Below are 18,404 nucleotides of genomic sequence, written 5' to 3' on the forward strand. Positions count from 1 at the left end.
AGAACCTAGTTAAAAAAAAATTAAAAAAGAAAAAGTTTTCAATAACATTTCAATAATAGTTACTTTTATTAGGTCTCCTAACTAAAAACAAACAAATATGCAAACAATAAAAAATAAGTCGAAATATGGAATTAATAGTGCATGGCTTTCACTGTGAGGTTGAGTTACCCCCTGAGAAGCATAAATCCTCTCCAAAGTTCTGTCTCTGTGTGTGTATATGAGTGAGTGAATGAGTGAAGAACAGAGAACGGTGCTTACATTGATGGTGTTTATGTGAATACTCGCATTTTGACATACTTCTATCAATGCTTTGTTTCTGCTTTGTTTGTTATAATGAGAGGATTTGTAAGTGCGTAGAACTCAGTATTAGACAAAAAAAAAAAAAAAAATTGAGCATTGAGCGGATTTTTACTTTAATGCCTCTGATTGGCCATTGCATTAAAAAAATTGACAGCATTGACTACTGTTTTCAGCATGTATTGCACTATGTTTTGTGCATGCCTATAAAGGCTGTGATTTTACTGTACTATGACCTAAGGCACCAACAGATGAAAATCGAATTAAAGCACAAGACTGTTTTCTATTAAATAAAATATTAGGAGAGATATTTAGAATAAAAAGATACAGTATACTAGATACAGTATTTGAGTAGCTGACATCACGTTATTACATTTTTTAATATTGTATAATCATTAATCAAGTAATCATGCTCAACATTTTTATAACCTCATACTAATAGAGACTATATAAACTACTTTTATGTCAAAAAACTGTAGGTAATTTGTATATGTATGTTAAAATATATTGTAGGTAAGGGTTAGGATTACAAACACTGTGGTCCCAAAGTCTGAGCCACTAGTGAAAGTTAATCTTTGTATTTTTATTATTAAAGTAGCATTAAATTTAAAATTTAATTTTGGACCCGTTTTTTAATGTGGACTTTGGATTTTGATGTTTACAAAATCTATTGACATATCTAATATTTACATCTATTACTATAATTTTTTTTTTAAAGTAATAAGGCACATTATACTGTTAAAAAATATTTTTAGAAGTTTAAATAAAAAGATGATTGGAGTATGTTTTACTCCAATACTACTGTATTTCAGTGTTTCTACTTCAAAATTTCACGTTTAATTCAATGCCATTTCTTTGTAATTATATACGAAATGTACTAGCGATTTCAGAGTGAAAATTGTTTTTTTTTACTGTACATAATGTGAAAGTAGTTTAAGAGTACGAGTTTAGGCATTATTGCATGCTGTACAAATACTGAACAACTCGGCTGACCTCCCGCATACACAGAGAGACACTGGGCACTGGGTAGTGCTGTCCTGCATTACCTACTATGTTATCTGAGAGCTTCGGAGAGAATACTTTACTCAGACTGACAGATCTTAGACATTAGCTTCTAAGGTGACTGATAACTACAATGGACGTCTAGGGTATACAACAGATCTATGATTAAAAATTAAAGCACATGGGTTCAATTATACATTCATAATACACTATACATGTATTTTCTGCAACCACTAAAAGCAAATGTCTCCACTAGTAGTTTCTATTGCAAGTCAAAACCAACAAGCACAAGAAGCTTAGAATCAATAAACAATACCATTTGAAGGAGGCCTGCAATAAAATTCAGAAAAGAAATAACATGTATGCCACACTCTCAAGAGGCTTGCTATGCCTACTTCTTAGCGAGTTAGTGAAAAAAACAGAGGGACAAGCAAGTTGACATACCTGATGGGTCCATGAAGAGGTGCAAATGCAGCAATCGCATTTGAGGCTTCATGTTTTCGTTGTGCGTTTGTGGTGCTGAAGTGGACAGCTCCGCTGTAATTAGAAAAACTCCTACAGCAGACAAAGCAGTCAGAACACTTGTCCGTGTCTTTAGGGAGTGCCCATATCAGATTCACAGAGCACTTGCAGGAGGCCCATCTGAGCTTAAGGTGGACTACAACTTTGTAAAAAAGTGCTTTCTAGCTTCTAAAGCTAGATAAACATGGGTTTCCAGGAACAAAATACAAAACTAATCTATAATCTATGGCCTAATTATATCTCTGTATGTGTCTAAAAATCTTGCAGTTACTTTGACAGTTTGAATTGAAATGTAATGCCTAGGTAAAGGGATAGTTCAGTCAAAAATGAAAATTCGCATTCAAAACATGTATCACTTTCTTAAAATAACAGTTTTTATTCATAGAATGAAAGTCAATGAAAGCGGACTTTCACAGTATGTGGACAACACATTAATTATTGATGACGCAATTTTCAAGGTGAACTATTCTTTTCAAGTAAAAAAGGGCAAAGTTCTTTATTACATTTTATTTGTGTTCATTAGTTAAAAACTATTTGCACCTCTTTCTTACTTGTCAGTTTTAAAACTCTCAGAGCACAATGGGTTATTTAAAGTATTAAATCCTATATTTCTTGTGATAACTACACCAAACTCAATCATATAAAACAGACACACAACAGAATGATTAATTTATTATTTAAGCACTGTAACTGGAAAATTGATGGATTCAAGCAATTTGTGAGGGGTTTTGAGGAATATTTTTGTTTCTTAGATGTACAATGGCAAGAGGCTGACTATTCTGGCCATTTATGTCAATACAGGGATTGAAGATGGGATAAACTGGGCCAGAAAACTCAACACAGAATGAGTGGAGCAAAGCCAGCGTATCGCCATCATAGAAAGACACATTCCCTTTCTGGATATCTACCCGAACTCCAAGTTTTTGGATAGTTTTCCTTACTGCTAGTGGCTTTTCATTTGAGTCCTGACAAATGAGATATTTTCCATTACCATGATAGGTGTAGCAGAATGCATTGTTAAAGTCACCGTTGCAGGGCTCTGAATCCTGATCTCCAGTAGCTGACCCATATGACAGACCAATCAACCAGAAGGGTTTCTTCCAAACGGCCACTTCCCAGTAATGGGAGCCGCTGCAGAATCTCTCCTTGGCCCGGACACTGTACTGAGAGCTGATGTTTGTTTTCCGTTTCCTCTCTGGGGTTGGTTTCTTACTCCAGTGTACCTCCAGCCTGTCTGCTGACACCTCCAACTCAGGGTGTGCTGTTTCTGGGTCCAAACTTATTGCTCTGAGACCTGCAGGTGAAAAAAATGATACGTTACATTATAAGGTAGGATTATTGTTAAGTCCATGTGAGTCTAATTATGTCTTTTATCATTGTGCATTGAAACATCACACTTACTAGACCACAGCCGCTGAGTGTTCTGAAAGACAACTTTATCTAAGTTATTAATCAGCTGTTCAACTGTCTTCATCTTGTCTAGTGTGCTGTACTCTTGATCTGTCACAGACACAAGTGGCAATTCCATCTGGGAACTAGAGCGATGATGAAGGATTCTGTTAAATTTCTTTTTTTATCTTGTGCAGTGTTGGAGGTTTCACCTGGGAACTAGAGCGATGATGAAGGATTCTGTTAAAAATTTATTTTGGTACCAAGGTCTCATGGCATAGTAAAGAAAAAACTTTTAAAAATTAGGGAAAAAAAAAAGATTGGCCATTTCAATCCACACAGAAAGAACTCACCCTATTCCATGTTTTTTGAAATGCTGTAAAATCAATTTTGTTTTCTTTTAGTGAAAGAATACAGATGAAAAAGACAAAAGGAAAATGTGCACTAAAAAATAAACTTATAATATGCACCTGGAGAAATCTGACATCATTCTCTGCCTCGAGGAGAGTTTGGCTTGATTTTAGGACAGCATTAATCTCTTTAACATGACACTTTAGTGACTCACTCCTCCATCTCAGCCACTTGTTGGTGTAAATCTCTTCTGTTTCCAGAATGGCCAACATCAGCTTCTGATCCTCCTCGATGTGGGCTTTTATCTGGCTGTATTTCTCAACTATTCTGACTCTATATGCTTCTGCATTTTTCTGCAAACCACAAGATGTCAAAAAAGCCTTATGAACTTACAAGCTATCAGAAAACACAGCATATCAGAACACCTCTTGCTGCAATAAATTCAATAAACTTCATTTTGATGTGTACAATAATTTATTTGGTTTGATTGGTTAGTATATGACTCATATTGAAATACCCACCAACACCTCTGAAAATAATGGCTCCAAATCTTGCAAAGCAGACTTGGCTAAATGCTTCCTTTGTAGAAGAAGTGATTTGTTGGTCTTCAACACCTTCTAAAAAACAAGAGATGTTTCCATAAGTTCTCAATACACTGTTACTTTCCACAAAATTTTTAGACATAATAATGGCCCATTAAGTAATTTGACAGTATTTATCTAATAAAAAAGTAATTGAGTCAATTTTTTTTTTGTCCAGATCTATTCATTTATTTTAAAAAAATCCAAATTAATTACCTGAATACATATGACATATGACTACATATGACATATGAGCATGTCATATCTGTACTAAAATTATGTAAATATAAGCATATACAATATGTAAATATATAGCCTATAGGCACTTCTAATAAAAAACTGTATTAATATAATTTTTTTTTTTATTCATTTTTTAATGATTTTCCCAACAATAGATTGTGGACACTTCTATCACTACTAGACCGATCTATCAAAATAATGTTGTTCACACAAATTATTTGAAATTTAATGAATTAAATCTATCCTACCTTGAACTCTGTGCATGCCTCTTGCAGCGTAACAGCTTGATGGTTTTTGTGAGAACCAACTGCAATGCACAGACAACACACAGCAATCTGGTCCTCCTGACAGAAGAGTTTCAGCTCCTCCCCATGCTCCTTACACTTAAAGGAAATCAAGTCTTCAGTTACTTCGATGAGAGAGTGCCATCTTAAAGCCTCTCTCTGCTGGTGCAGGAGGGTGTGAGCAGAGCACAGAGAGGCATCGCAGGTGAGGCAGCTCTTCACAGCCACCTCAGTCTTCCCAATGCACTGATCACACGTGATAATAGAAGGTGACATTTGAGATGATTCTTCCAGCAGAGGTGCTCTTGCAAAGGCATCCTGAACTTTCCTTTGAAGATCTGCGCTGATCTCAAGCTCAAGGTCAGGAGGAAGGAGGATTTGACATTCCGGGCAGAACAGTGGCCCTTCTCTAGATGTTTCTGGGTCATCCATGTTCCAGACCACTTGGATGCAGGTTTGACAGAAGTTGTGCCCACATGGAAGGCGTACAGGATCTGTGAAAGGCTCTACACAAACAGGACATTTTAGTTCTTCTTCTCGAGCGTCCATGTCAGCAGAACTTCTACTGTCTGTGTGTGGTGGCCCGGCATTAATATTTCAAAGATGAGGTTCATATTTCAATGCCATTATGTTATAAGTGTATTCAATTACAATAAACTGTGCATGTCTTCTAATACAACAATATAAAAATATTTCAAACCAACTAACGTATGCAGTGATATTCAAATTCATCTTTTTTATTCAAGTCTAAACTCAAATATAGAAGTAAACTACACCAAAAGCACACAAATGCAAAAAATGTAATTTTTATATATATAGCCCAAATATTCTCATTCCTTTCATCTTTTATTAAGCATAATTTCACATTTAGACCATTTTTTATATCAGTATTTATGTTTTTGTAATTTATGTATAACTGTGTACTGAATTAAACAGTCCGTAACGTTATATAAACTTTTTGTGGTTTGGATTACAATATGCATTACATAACGAATCGTTGTCATGTATTAATGACAATCATCTGTAAACCACTCTAAAGCCCAAATATACAATTATTATACCTGACATGTCTTTCTTTTGTTAATTTAAAGCAGCTTAAAGAAGCATAAACAATTGTTTGAAACGAACATAAAAGAGAACGTGCTTACCATGTTGACATTCAAAAATGTGCGGGAAAATCTAGCATTGCTTGTGTTTGTTGTCTTGGTAACTAGAAAATTATTTTCTGTTAGACAGAAAACAACGGTATAATTGCTCATTTTCGTTTGAATTTTTATAATATGAAGCTAACGTAGTGTTAATAATAAACAAGCAGATTTGTTTTCAAACTGTAACAACTACAAACTCGAGCAATAATCTCACTGACGCTAGGTGGCAGTGTGTAAGTAATGGTGACGTAAATGCAGCAGACAAAAAGCAAAGAAGAAACGTTTGTGATGGCGTTCACGATTGTACGCGGGAATTTTTGAGATCGCAGTGATTACGTTGTAGGGATGCAGCAAGAGTTTTTTTTACGCAAGAAATCTTCTATTATTAATCTTCTGTGAAAGCATATGTGGGAACAGTTTGGATGATCGTTGCTACTGGAGCATATCTGCTTCTGGACGATTTACATTTGAACCGTAAAAGCGGCGGTGGCTGTCTTTATTAATATCAGTAGAGCTGCTTTATGCTATTGGATTCTCCGAATATTATTTATTTATTTACTTACTGTACGATGATTAAGTGTAAATCCAGAAAATCTTCCGTAAGTAACTTATTTCATATTCATCTCTGATGCTCTGTTTCAGCCTAATCTTGCTATGAAGATGTAACGTTAAATGTTATCAGCTGTGAACGTTACTAACTAACTTTTGGTTGTTGTTGTAGATGGTCACTGGAGTTCAGTCAAACATTTCTGCCTTTTTTGTCTCAAAGGTAAGATTAGACAATTAACTGAACTCTTTTAGTTGCTCTTAAAGGTATAACTTTAGTTCACCTAAAAAAAATGAAGTTTTGTCTTCATTTACACACACACACACACACACACACACACACATATATATATATATATATAATATTTTATGATGACGTTTTGTGGGCGGAGCCTATCTGGTGGCAGAACATGACAGTTTTCAATTAAACTTGCATTTGTGAGTAAAACAAATTCAGAATTGTGAGATTAACTAAATTTTATGTAAAATCATAATAGTAATAGGTTTAAATAATATTTCATGCTGTAACTGTAGGGCTAATACAATACGTCCCACATGAACTGCGTTTGTGAATATTATGTAGACCTATTATTTAAATCAAATGTATGTTTTAAAAGTAGAGTAATCTTAGCAGATTTCATTTATAGTCTGTCTGTTTAAACATCTGCGTTTAGCTTCAAATGGCATCTTTGATGACAGTATTCTGTAAAAATGATTTGCATTCCGATTCTGACATCCACAGATGTCCACAGAACAAGAATTTTTTTCTTATTCCATGAGTTTTATCTGTTTCCCTTTACTTCTTAGTAAACCAGTGTTTTTCTGCCACCACAATGCGTGCGCAGCTGCAAGTGATGTAACCGTGACAGCTACTCCAAATTGGTCTATTGTCCTAAACATTTATGATTGTATGACCTGTAATATGTATTTTATTTTTCAAATAATGAAAGTAAATGGGGTCTGAGGATGTCATTTATGATTTAATTTGAATTTATAAAAAAAAAAATTTGTTTAATTTAATATGTTTATGATGCCCTTTAATTGTAATTCAATTTATTTTTATGTAGTTACTCTTGATCCTTATATTGATTTATGTTGTTAAATAAAAGTCTTTGGAACCTTCTTAATTTTTTGTATTTTTGAAATTCAATTAAAAAAGTTATCAGTACTTGCATGTTCAAGTAAAAAATGGCCATCCGCTCTTACGTTAAAAATAAGATTGACATCACACCTCACACCATAACATCACCTTTGTTTTATCAGGTTTCACCAAAGTCACCTAAAAAAATTGCAGCTGGCATTACAAGATTCCCTGTTTCACTGAAGACTAGTTTTGTGGAGGATAAAAATGTCCCCTGCTCTCCAACCCCTTCTGCTGTTCCAGAGACGCCTGACAGTTTGAGGAGCGAGAACCCTTCAGACACTTCCTATGAGAACCGCTCGCCTGTTTCCCGTGGCCTACATACTAAAGGTGTCAGGGGTAAACCTAGCCTGATGGCACGTAAGCTGATGCAGCCACAGAAAAACAGCAGTCCAGAGTCAGAGGAAACTTTTGAGCTTAAGAATGGCCTAAGTCACTCTGGCTCTGTGAAGAGGTTGTTGCACAGCTCAGAGAACATCCAGAGTGCCAAACGGTCCAGGACCATGCAATTTCAGAAACTACCTGATTGTGACGCAAGCTCTCCAGGAGCCAATCGAAATGCTTTTTCAAAGAGTCCTGAGAAAAAAATTAAAGCTGAGTCTGTCAGTTTTGAGAGAAGTCGACTGGCAACTGGGTCTTGTGTGAAAATGAATGGAGAAACAAAGCCCTCAAGAAAACCCTCTCAACATCTGAGCTTCAGTACTAGTGAAAAAGAAAATTCACTTGCTGTAAACCTGAAGCCAGAAATAGACATGAGTACGGTTTCTGGAACGAATCATTTTGATCATGTGATATCCTATAGTTCATGGATACAAAATGGATCTACTGAAGACAAAGAGAGTTTTCTCAGCTGTCCAATCACTAAGAAGAGACCCTTGAGTACTGCTGATCTGCAAGCGAAAGACAAAATTGCTGATGGAAAAACTTTGCCAGCCCCATTTGAAGATGATTTTACTGATCTGATAGATGATTGGTTTGATGATGGCATGGATCAAAAACCGGAAGCGCCAAAACCCAAGAAGTTCAGTCATGAGTATGAATGATTTATTCAACCTATCTACGTGCACATAAGTGAGCTTTAGTAATATTTGATAGTATGGTGATTTTTGTGTATTAAAACCAGTATTATTCATATACTATTATAGATTTCATTAATATTTCAAACTTGCTTTTATTTTTATGTTTCTATATAAATACAGTAAGTTTCAGCTTCATTTTTAATAGATTTAGTTTGTTAACAATAATATATTGCATTTGTGTTTCATTTTTTTTAACAGATTAAGTTAATAATAACCCTGCTTTTAACTGATTTCTTTGAATTTTTAGAAAAAACAAAGGTGGGTACTGGATGTACGGGATATCACCTCATCACGAAGTTGCACTGAGAAGCACTTAACCATCACCTGCTCCAAGACAACACAGTCCAGAGAGACCTGTATTCTCAAAGATGGCTGGTACTAAATGTTACCTGGCATATGAAAAAATACTTTTGAAAGAGTTCTTTCTTTCTGATTGTCTTTTTGTTTTTGAACTTTCCAACCTCATTTCTAAAGGGAGAGTACTCCGGTTGCCGTTGGGGATGTCATTCACTTGGAAGGGAGGTGTGTTTCTGGCTTGTGGACGATTGATAGAGACTCTGGTTTCCTGGTTCTGCTGCCTGACCTGCTGATATCGGGGACCAGCATTGCCAACAGTATTCGCTGCATGAGGCGAGGGGTGCTGGGAGAGATGTTCAAGGTGTGGAAATTTAATGTTGTGACTCAAGCATAAGCATATGCACTGTCATTCAAAGTTGTTGGGGTCAGTAAATTTATTAAAGTCTTTCTAGAACTATCTGTTCATCAACGAATCCTGGGAAAAATACTATGCAAAAATACAACAAAAATATATGTTTACATTGATCATTGATAATAATAAGAAATGTTTGTTGAGCACCAAGAAACTGCTGAAAATTCAGCTTTGCTGTCAAGGAAATACATTAATTTTTAAAATATATTCAACTAGAAAATAGTTATATTAAAATGTACCAATATTTCACAATATTGCTGTTTCCACAGTATTTTTGAAATAAATGCAGCCTTGGTGAGCATAAGATAAAAAAATCTTCAAACTTTTGAGTAGTAATATATTATGTACGGTATGGAAAATTAATATTAATTTTCAGATTTGCTAGATTATATTTCACAGCCTATTAATGAGAATGCACAATTAAATATCAATATCCTGTAGCTATCAAAAGCAGAATGTACATACAGTGTATACTGCTCATATTAATGTTTTCAACAGTGGAGAATACTTAGCATTTATGTCTTTCCCTTAATTGATGATGCAAACCTTTCTGTGTTCTTAATTGTTCTACTGTCAAAATTGTAGTGCTTAAAATAATGAAAATGTTTGTGTGGTTTTTAAACAGGCATTTGATGGTGGATCTAAGCAGATGTTAAATGGTACCATAGTTCATGATATCTTTCAAAAAGCAGCCATGTCCTCAGATTTCTCCCCAGAGCGGATACAGACATTTGCTGCAGAGGCCCTAAGAAGCCCCAACTACCTCGGACAAATGTAAGAGCTATCTTGTAACATCTCCACCTCTAGAGGCATATAAGTTGTATATCTTTCTGTTTTTTTTTTTTTCTAGTTTTCTTAGACCTCAAATACAGTGTTTGATGACAGCAGTAAAGATCTGTTATGTGCTTGTCTTTTACTTACTTTGTTTAGGTACAGTCTAAAGCTGACCCAAGCTGACATGAAACAGGAAGTAGAAGAATACCTTCCCTCTTTATCTGAGTGGTCAAAACACTACCTCCACACTTCACCACAGGCTGGACAAAAGCAGCTTACTCTCAAACTGTGAGTGTATATATATGTATTTATTTAAAGAAGATTGAGAACATGGTGGGTTCAGTTTAATATTATGAATAAATGTAATGGTTTGTGTAACTATCAGCCCTAGCGACGGGGCTCTGAGCACGCAAGATGCCACCTGTAGCGTGACAGTCACAGATTATGTAGACATTGAAGAGAACATGTGGTGTCCACATTTTGGCCTGAAGGGGAAGATAGATGTCACAGCTGGAGTTAGGATTCATCGGAGAGGCAGAAAGCCCACAGAGAGGATTGTGCCACTGGAGCTGAAAACCGGCAAGGAGTCCAACTCCATTGAGCATCGCAGTCAGGTACAAAACGCAGCTGTGTAGATATGTCACATGTTAAATATATTACTATTTGTGTCACTACTGAATATCACTTATTATTTGAATTTTATTAAGGTTATTCTGTACACATTGATGAGCTCAGCTAGACGTTGTGATCCAGAGGCAGGTTTCCTTGTCTACTTGAAGACTGGCAGTCTACATCCTGTTGTGGGCAACCACATGGACAGAAGAGGTTAGATTGTTTGATTTCTTTAAATGTATAGTTCACCAAAAAGAAATTCTGTCATCGTTTGCTTACCCTCATGTCATTCAGTTCATATATCTTCAAAACACAAGTTAAGGTATTTTAATGGAATCTGAGAGATTTCGGTCACCACAATCTTTATTATGTATATGCGAATAAAAGCCTAAACTATATCTGCCTTGGATCAAGCTGCTTGATTCATATCGATTACTTTTAAAATGTTTTTCTGAACTTTTTGAAGAATGAAACATTTGAGGTAGTTGACAGCAGAGAGACAGAAATACCTTAGGTTTCATCAAAAATATCTTCACTTGTGTTCAAAAATGACTCAAATGGCTTATCAGTTGGGAGTGTCATGAGGGTGAGTAATGAATGACAGAATTTATATTGTTGGGTGTACTATCCCTTTGAATCATGTAGTTTCATACAAATGTTGCAAACAAGAGCCAATTTACTTGAATTCACAACAAAGTAACGTTGAAATCTAAGATAGGCTTACATCCTGGTTATAACTGTACTGATTAATATTTTCTTCTATCACAGAGCTGATTAAAATAAGAAACTCATTGGCCCATCACATCGGAAACAACCTTATTAAGGTGAATGGAAGAAGTCAAATGGCCCCATTGCCTGCCATTGTATCTGACCAGCAGGCATGCAAGTACTGTCCTCAGAAAAGGAACTGTGCAGTTTACAACAGGTACTGTTTTTTTCTCTCTCTCTTCGTGCATCATCTGTCATTACAACTTCAAACAGAGTTTTGTAATTCCACTGAGCTTCAGCTGCAATGCATCACTTTGTATAGAGCTGTAGAGAGAGATCCCATGGAGAACTGTAGTGAAGATCCACAGCCCTTTGTGCAGTCAGAGAGAGAGCACCTCAGCCATGTGCACCTCCAGTACTTCAGCCACTGGTTGCTGCTCTGCACGCTGGAGGCTCTCACCATGGAGAACAAAGCAGGTCGACGCAATATCTGGCTTCAGACTGCCCAGCAGAGGTGGGTGTTTTATAAAATATTACTTTTACTGTACATTGTGTTATTCACCCATCATTTACTCCCCCTCATGTCATTCCAAACCCATACAGAAGACTTCTGTTCAACTTCGAAAAACAAATGACGATATTTGTAATGTCTAGAGATTTTTGTCCCTCCTTTGTGAGACAGTTTCACCAAAAATAAAGACATTAACAGTGTTTAATTGAATGCTTGTTGCCTTAATGAATGTTTCTGTTGCATCCCTGTTCATCCCTGTTGTTCAGGGAGAAAAGTGGTGGCTGCGTGGCTAACATGCACTTAGCTGGAGACGTCAGCATCCTCTCTGATGGTGTATATAAGCACAGCTTTGTGAGGAAGGAGAGCGATCAGACGCTGACTGGGCTGATAGTGGGCGACAGGATTGTGGTCAGTGATCAGGATTTGGTGCTTATAGGCCTAGCCACGGGATATGTCACAGAAATAACTGTCAGTGGAGTGACTTGCTCTTTGGACAAGTAAGTCTCTTGCAGATACTTTTCATTATGCTGTTTAATATTACTGAATCTGAAATGTTCAAGGGTACTTCAAAGCTTAATTAAACATTCATATCATTTCCAGAAACCTTTCCAAGTATTCTTCAAACACAGTTTTCCGACTGGACCAGGATGAAGGTGCAGGCGGTCTTGGCACCCATTTAGGAAACCTGTCTATGTTAATGGAAAACACTCCAACCAGGTCTTATTATACTTTTTCTTTTTGTTAATTGTTTATATATATATATATATTTTATATATATATATATATATATATATATATATATATATATATATATATATATATATATATATATATATATATAAAAGCTAAAATGTCTCTTTTTCTGCAGTGAAAGACTGAGGGAGCTGATTGTGGAATTCAGGCCTCCCCAGTTCATTGACAGCCTCAGCAGTGTTTTGCCACGAGACGCCAAGGACACTGTGGCCAACATTCTGAAAGGTGCCTTCTCCTGATAACAATCTTACTCTTTCTGCAGTGAGGTGCTTTAAAACAAGCCCTTGATGTGTTCTTTGAATAACAGAACTTCTCTGTTCCTAATTGATGAGTTTTAATCATGTTGCCATTTAGGACTCAACAAACCCCAGAAACAAGCCATGAAAAAAGTGCTACTATCCAAAGACTACACGCTTATTGTGGGAATGCCAGGTACTGGGAAAACTACCACCATCTGTACACTGGTAAGAACTAAATCATTTTAAAAACCAGTTGAGTTTTAGGACAACTGTATTCAGTTTCTTGTCATAATTTTGTGTTTATTCCTTTTTTTTTACCCTCTTTCTGACCTGTGAAGTGAAATAGTTTTTGCTTCTGGTTTCTATATACAGAGGAATATTAATCTGACATGAATTTCACACTTCCTTGTTTTACAGGTGCGTATACTCCATGCTTGTGGCTTCAGTGTACTTCTGACTAGCTACACCCACTCTGCTGTGGACAACATCCTCCTGAAACTAAAGAGGTTTAAGATTGGCTTCCTGCGACTGGGTCGTTCTCAAAAAGTGCACCATGACATCCTGCCCTTCACGGAGGAGTCATGTCGGGCCAAAGGCATCCAAACACTAGAAGACCTGGAACAACTGTATAACAAAGAAGTAAGATATATTAAAATACTTAATCATATCATATTAAAACAAATGCACTGTTATTCAAAAGTTTCGAGTCTTTAATGCTTTTTGAAAGAAGTCTCTTATGTTCACCATGGCTGCATATATTTGATCAAAAATACAGTAAAACAGTAATATTGTGAAATATTGTTAAAATTTAAAAGAATGTTATATATTTATTTTTATTCTTGTGATGTTAAAGATAAATTTTCAGCAGTCATTACTGCAGTCTTTAGTGTCACATGATCCTTCAGAAGTAATTCCAATATGCTGATTTGGTGCTTAAGAATCTTTTTTTATTATTAATGTTGAAGGGTTATGCTGCATATATCTTTACTGTCACTTTTGATCATAAAAGTTCTGATTTCTTTCTGACCCCAAACTTTTGAACTGTAACGAATATGACATGTAAGTGATAATGTTCAATCTCTGATTGATTGCTCTACATTTTAAAAATACGAATAGTTTTGTAAAGCTTACTCCATTTTCATTGTAGCTGATTGTGGCCACCACCTGTATGGGTGTCAAGCACCCGATATTCAGCCGCAGACGCTTTGACTTCTGCATCGTAGATGAGGCATCTCAGATCAGTCAACCTGTATGTTTGGGTCCGCTCTTCTACGCCCAGCGCTTTGTCCTGGTGGGAGACCACCAACAACTTCCTCCGATTGTACAGAATGCTGAAGCCAGGTAGTACACTTCTATACTCATTCAAAACTTGTCATGTTTCATGAAGCTTGTCATGTTGAGCCTCTGAATACAGCAGTAACACTATCACAATATTATTATACCTCATCCCATAAATTTGCCCCCCGCCCCCATTGCTCCAATTTTTACACAGAACACTGGGCATGGATGAGAGTTTGTTCAAACGTCTGGAGCACCATAGTGATGCAGTTGTTCAGCTGAATGTGCAGTACCGAATGAACAGGTGGGTATTACACCAGTCAAACACTCAGACTAAGATGTATACGATTGTTAAATGGAAATAAAAAACAATAAATAAGTCGAATTTGATATCCAACTTTTTTTTCAACGCGGAACTAAGCCTATGGGAAAGACTTACGGTTTATTAGCAGCTATAGGGAAATAATGAAAAGAATAACGTGCCATAAACGATAAAACTGTTTGCACTACAAACCAGTGTGTTCATTATTAAAGGTGCTGTATGTAAGTTTTTGACTCTACTAAAGCATAAAAGTACCATAATATGTTTGCAGATATTTAAGAAACAAGTTAACATACTTGTTTATCTGAAAAACAATGCTACCAGTTATTCTCCTTTGAAAATGTGCGTTCCGGGCCGGAATGTCAAGCTTTGAAACGTGCCCACTGCCAGTTTACCCAATTGTATTTCGGCACCCCTGTTTGCCAGTTGGTGGAAAACACAGCATATTTCATTGCATTCATCGTCAAATGCACTCGTTCCTGTTTGTGTCATCAATCTGGCAACCTGCGTGTGCGTCAAGTCTGAGGAGGAGGGACCGGGTGAAAAAAACATCTCCAATATTTTGAATTTGGACTGCAATACTTAGTTCAACCACTCAGTGTCAATCCTACATATAACACCTTTAAGATAATACATTAAAATAAGATGTTAAGACACCCATTTTCAATATCAAGCAGCAAAACAAACTGTTTTGTACAGCTAAAAGTAGCTGGATGCGGATGAGACCAAAAGCCAGACCCATAGAATTTACAAATGGCCGTTCCCATTTTTACAGGAAGAAAAAAAGTGGATAAGGAGTTAAAAATTTAGACTAAAACTTTAAAGGGATAGTTCACCCAAAAATGACAATTCTGTCATTAATTTCTCACCCCCAGAAGATGATGAAATCCGAGAACTTTCTGACCTTGCATAGACAGCAACACAACTACCACATTCAAGGTCCTGAAAGATAGTAAGGACATCGTTAAAATAGTCCATGTGACATCAGTTGTTCGACCATAATTTTATGAAGCTATTAGAACACCTTTTGTGTGTAAAGAAAACAAAAATAACTTTATTCAACAATTTTTTTTCTCTTCTATGTCAGACTTCGACACACGTTCACAACAGTACCACAATGCATGCATGTGCATTCCTCTGATTAAAAACAAGCTGCAGCACATCCGGGTTCTATGACTTAGAACGCTGGCTCCTGCATCAGCAGCACCACACGCATGCGTTGTGGTACTTTAGTGAATGCGAGGTGAAGACTGACACAAGCTTCATAAAATTACAGTTGAATCACTTATGTCACATGGACTATTTCATCAATGTCCTTCTGGGCCTTAAACGTGATATTTGCATTGCTGTCTATTCAGGGTCAGAGAGCTCTCGGATTTCATCAGAAATATCGTAATTTGTGTTCTGAAAAAGAACGAAGGTCTTACGAGTTTGGGATAACAATTTTCATTTTTGGATGAACTACCCCTTTAAAGGGATACTCCACCCCAAAATGAAAATTTTGTCATTAATCACTTACCCCCATGTCGTTCCAAACCCGTAAAGGCTTCGTTCATCTTTTGGAACACAATTTAAGATATTTTGGATGAAAACCGTGAGGCCTGTGACTGTCCCATCGACTGCAAGTAAGTAACAGTGTCAAGGTCCATAAAAGGTATGAAAGTCATCGTTAGAATACGCCATCTGCTATCGGACATGTAATCTGGGTCATATGAAGCGACGGGAACACTTTTCGTAAGTGAAGAAAACAAAAATGACTTTATTCAACAATTCCTTTGTCAACAGTCTCCTCTGTGTCTCTCCATATCACTGTATGCTGCGTATGCTCTTCTGTATCATCCGTGCCACAAGGATCCTCTTATTTCTTTCAAATCAAAGCTAAATACACGCAGAAACAGTGCATCCTTGTGGCACGGATGATACAGAAAATTTTCATTTTGGGGTGGAGTATCCCCTTAATATTAAATATCTCTTCAATATTCATTAAAAACTCATGTGAAATACTAATAGGTGATTTTTCCTATACATATTTGAGAATATTCAAAAGCAGCAGTTCCAGCTCTTACACTTGCCATTTTCCATCCTGCAGTGCGATCATGTCCCTGAGCAATGCTCTGATGTACGAGGGCCGACTGGAGTGTGGCTCTGAGAGAACGGCAAGTGCAGTGCTGCAGCTACCCAGTAGAGCTCAGGTTGAGGAGGAACTGGACCTGTTTGTGTGTCAGCCACAGCATAGCGCATGGGTCCAGGCTGCACTGGAGCCCAATAGTCCTGTCTGTTTCCTGGACACATCTGAGGTCAGTCTGACTGCCTTTTTTTCTTAGTCTTCATCTCATTTGGCCTGTTATAGAATCCTAAATTAGTTTTTTTGTACGTTTTTATCATTGTGTATTGTACCTTTCTTCAGGTTCCCGCCCCTGAGACGGTGGAGAAAAGTGGTATCAGCAACAACACGGAAGCCATATTGGTACAAGCCATTGTCACTCTGCTGCTCAAGGTCCGAACATACCATTTGTTGTGAAATATGCAGAAATCTGTTTTTGTTTTTTCCTGTAATACTTGAAATTATATTTAATTTAAAATGTGTTGTAGGCTGGATGCAGAGCGTCTGATATTGGGGTCATTGCTCCATATCGACAACAGCTAAAAGCCATCTCCAGTCTGCTCCAGGGAGATGCCTATAAAGCTCTGGAAGTCAACACTGTGGACAAATACCAAGGACGTGACAAGAGCGTCATCATTGTGTCCTTTGTTCGAAGCAATCCTGAAGGCAACGTAAGTGGCCTTCCCCCCTGAATTTAAACAAACTAAATATTTAACATTTAAGCCAAATAACCGTTCATTGCGGTGATCGAGTATATGATGCATGGGTCATTATGTGCTCTATTTTTACATTATTTTATGTGTAAAATCATTTTACAGCTGGGTGAGTTGCTCCAAGACTGGCGCAGGCTGAATGTGGCCATCACTAGAGCCAAACACAAGCTCCTCATGCTAGGCTCAGCGCCCACCCTTCGCCGGTACGCACCACTAGAGAAACTTCTCTGCCATCTTCAACAGGAAGATATGATATCCTTTACAACTGTGTTTATGTATGAAAATCTTATTGAAGGTAATTCAGGGATTTTTTTTTATCACTCTGTCATTGAAATAAGTTAATAAAGTCTGTAATAAATTATTAATAACTTTTTTTAGTGAAACAAAATTTTTGAATTTCTCCTTAATTTAAGTCACATCTTCCAGCTGCCTGCTGCTGCCCATGAGGCACTACCCAGAATCCACTTGTGATAAAAACAAAAACCTCTTCTGATCCATAGTGTATGTCAAAGATAATGCTGTGAAACTTTTACTTGAAGAAAATTTAAGTGAAATGGTATACATAAGCTTCAGATGACTATAGACTACTTTTATTTTGTTTTAATAATAGATGTTAAGTTAAATAATAAATCACTGCTGACAGGCCCTAGTACATAATTACACTCATGAGTTTCTTTACTCAATTCATTCCTACCTCATGTTGCATACTTTTAAATTCATTCAAGTTTTATCCATGTAAGTGTTTTGTGTATGTGTTTTTTATATATATTTGTACGAATTTATAAAGTTTTGTTTAATAAAAATTGCAACAAATATTACATTCTCTTTGACTTTCTCTTTGAATGAACATGTAACAAAAACAAGAAAGAGTTGATTTGTGAGGAGCAATCGCATTTTTTTTTTTTAAAACCAAAATAAAACTGAGCGCCTCAAAATTGCAAAACAACAACAACATCCTCTAAAAAGGTCTCTTCACTGATAGATAAAATAATGTTAAGTAAAATTAAAAAGTCAAAGCCTTCTTGCACTGCATGTGCTGGGTCCGGCCTCATTGCTGGCTGCAGTCCTCATCATGTCCTCATCTCATGTAAAACACCTGTG

At 36.6% G+C, this 18,404-nt stretch overlaps 3 protein-coding genes across 3 annotated transcripts in view; 1 reads left to right on the plus strand and 2 right to left on the minus strand.

Moving 5' to 3' along the window:
- The window catches only part of LOC109100441, a 32,660-nt gene extending 30,648 nt beyond the window's left edge, over positions 1 to 2,012 (minus strand). The window contains exon 1 of the mRNA XM_042736841.1: positions 1,744 to 2,012. The gene's annotated coding sequence lies outside the window, so the exon portion shown is untranslated. The remainder of the gene's footprint in view (positions 1 to 1,743) is intronic.
- A 927-nt stretch (positions 2,013 to 2,939) lies between these two features.
- On the minus strand, positions 2,940 to 5,215 carry LOC109100440 (E3 ubiquitin/ISG15 ligase TRIM25-like). Its single transcript, XM_042736121.1, has 5 exons — positions 4,631 to 5,215; positions 4,083 to 4,178; positions 3,681 to 3,914; positions 3,564 to 3,586; positions 2,940 to 3,115 (listed from the first exon to the last, which is right to left on the minus strand). Exons 1-5 carry the CDS (start codon positions 5,213 to 5,215, stop codon positions 3,073 to 3,075), a joined length of 981 nt encoding a protein of 326 aa, XP_042592055.1. The 3' UTR covers positions 2,940 to 3,072.
- Positions 5,216 to 6,054: 839 nt separating this feature from the next.
- Positions 6,055 to 18,055, plus strand: LOC109100439 (DNA replication ATP-dependent helicase/nuclease DNA2-like). Its single transcript, XM_042736845.1, is given in 24 exon segments — positions 6,055 to 6,413; positions 6,536 to 6,583; positions 7,624 to 8,534; positions 8,828 to 8,839; positions 8,842 to 8,955; positions 9,055 to 9,238; positions 9,915 to 10,063; positions 10,220 to 10,351; positions 10,449 to 10,677; positions 10,771 to 10,888; positions 11,444 to 11,600; positions 11,706 to 11,897; positions 12,161 to 12,391; positions 12,495 to 12,611; positions 12,763 to 12,872; positions 13,002 to 13,111; positions 13,304 to 13,525; positions 14,034 to 14,227; positions 14,379 to 14,468; positions 16,576 to 16,783; positions 16,894 to 16,983; positions 17,079 to 17,261; positions 17,409 to 17,555; positions 17,721 to 18,055. Coding segments are annotated over 24 exon segments (4,032 nt in total). The 5' UTR covers positions 6,055 to 6,383; the 3' UTR covers positions 17,775 to 18,055.
- The last annotated feature ends 349 nt before the right edge of the window (positions 18,056 to 18,404 follow it).

This window comes from Cyprinus carpio, chromosome B13 (genome assembly GCF_018340385.1).
Source record: "Cyprinus carpio isolate SPL01 chromosome B13, ASM1834038v1, whole genome shotgun sequence".
Lineage (NCBI taxonomy): Eukaryota > Metazoa > Chordata > Actinopteri > Cypriniformes > Cyprinidae > Cyprinus > Cyprinus carpio.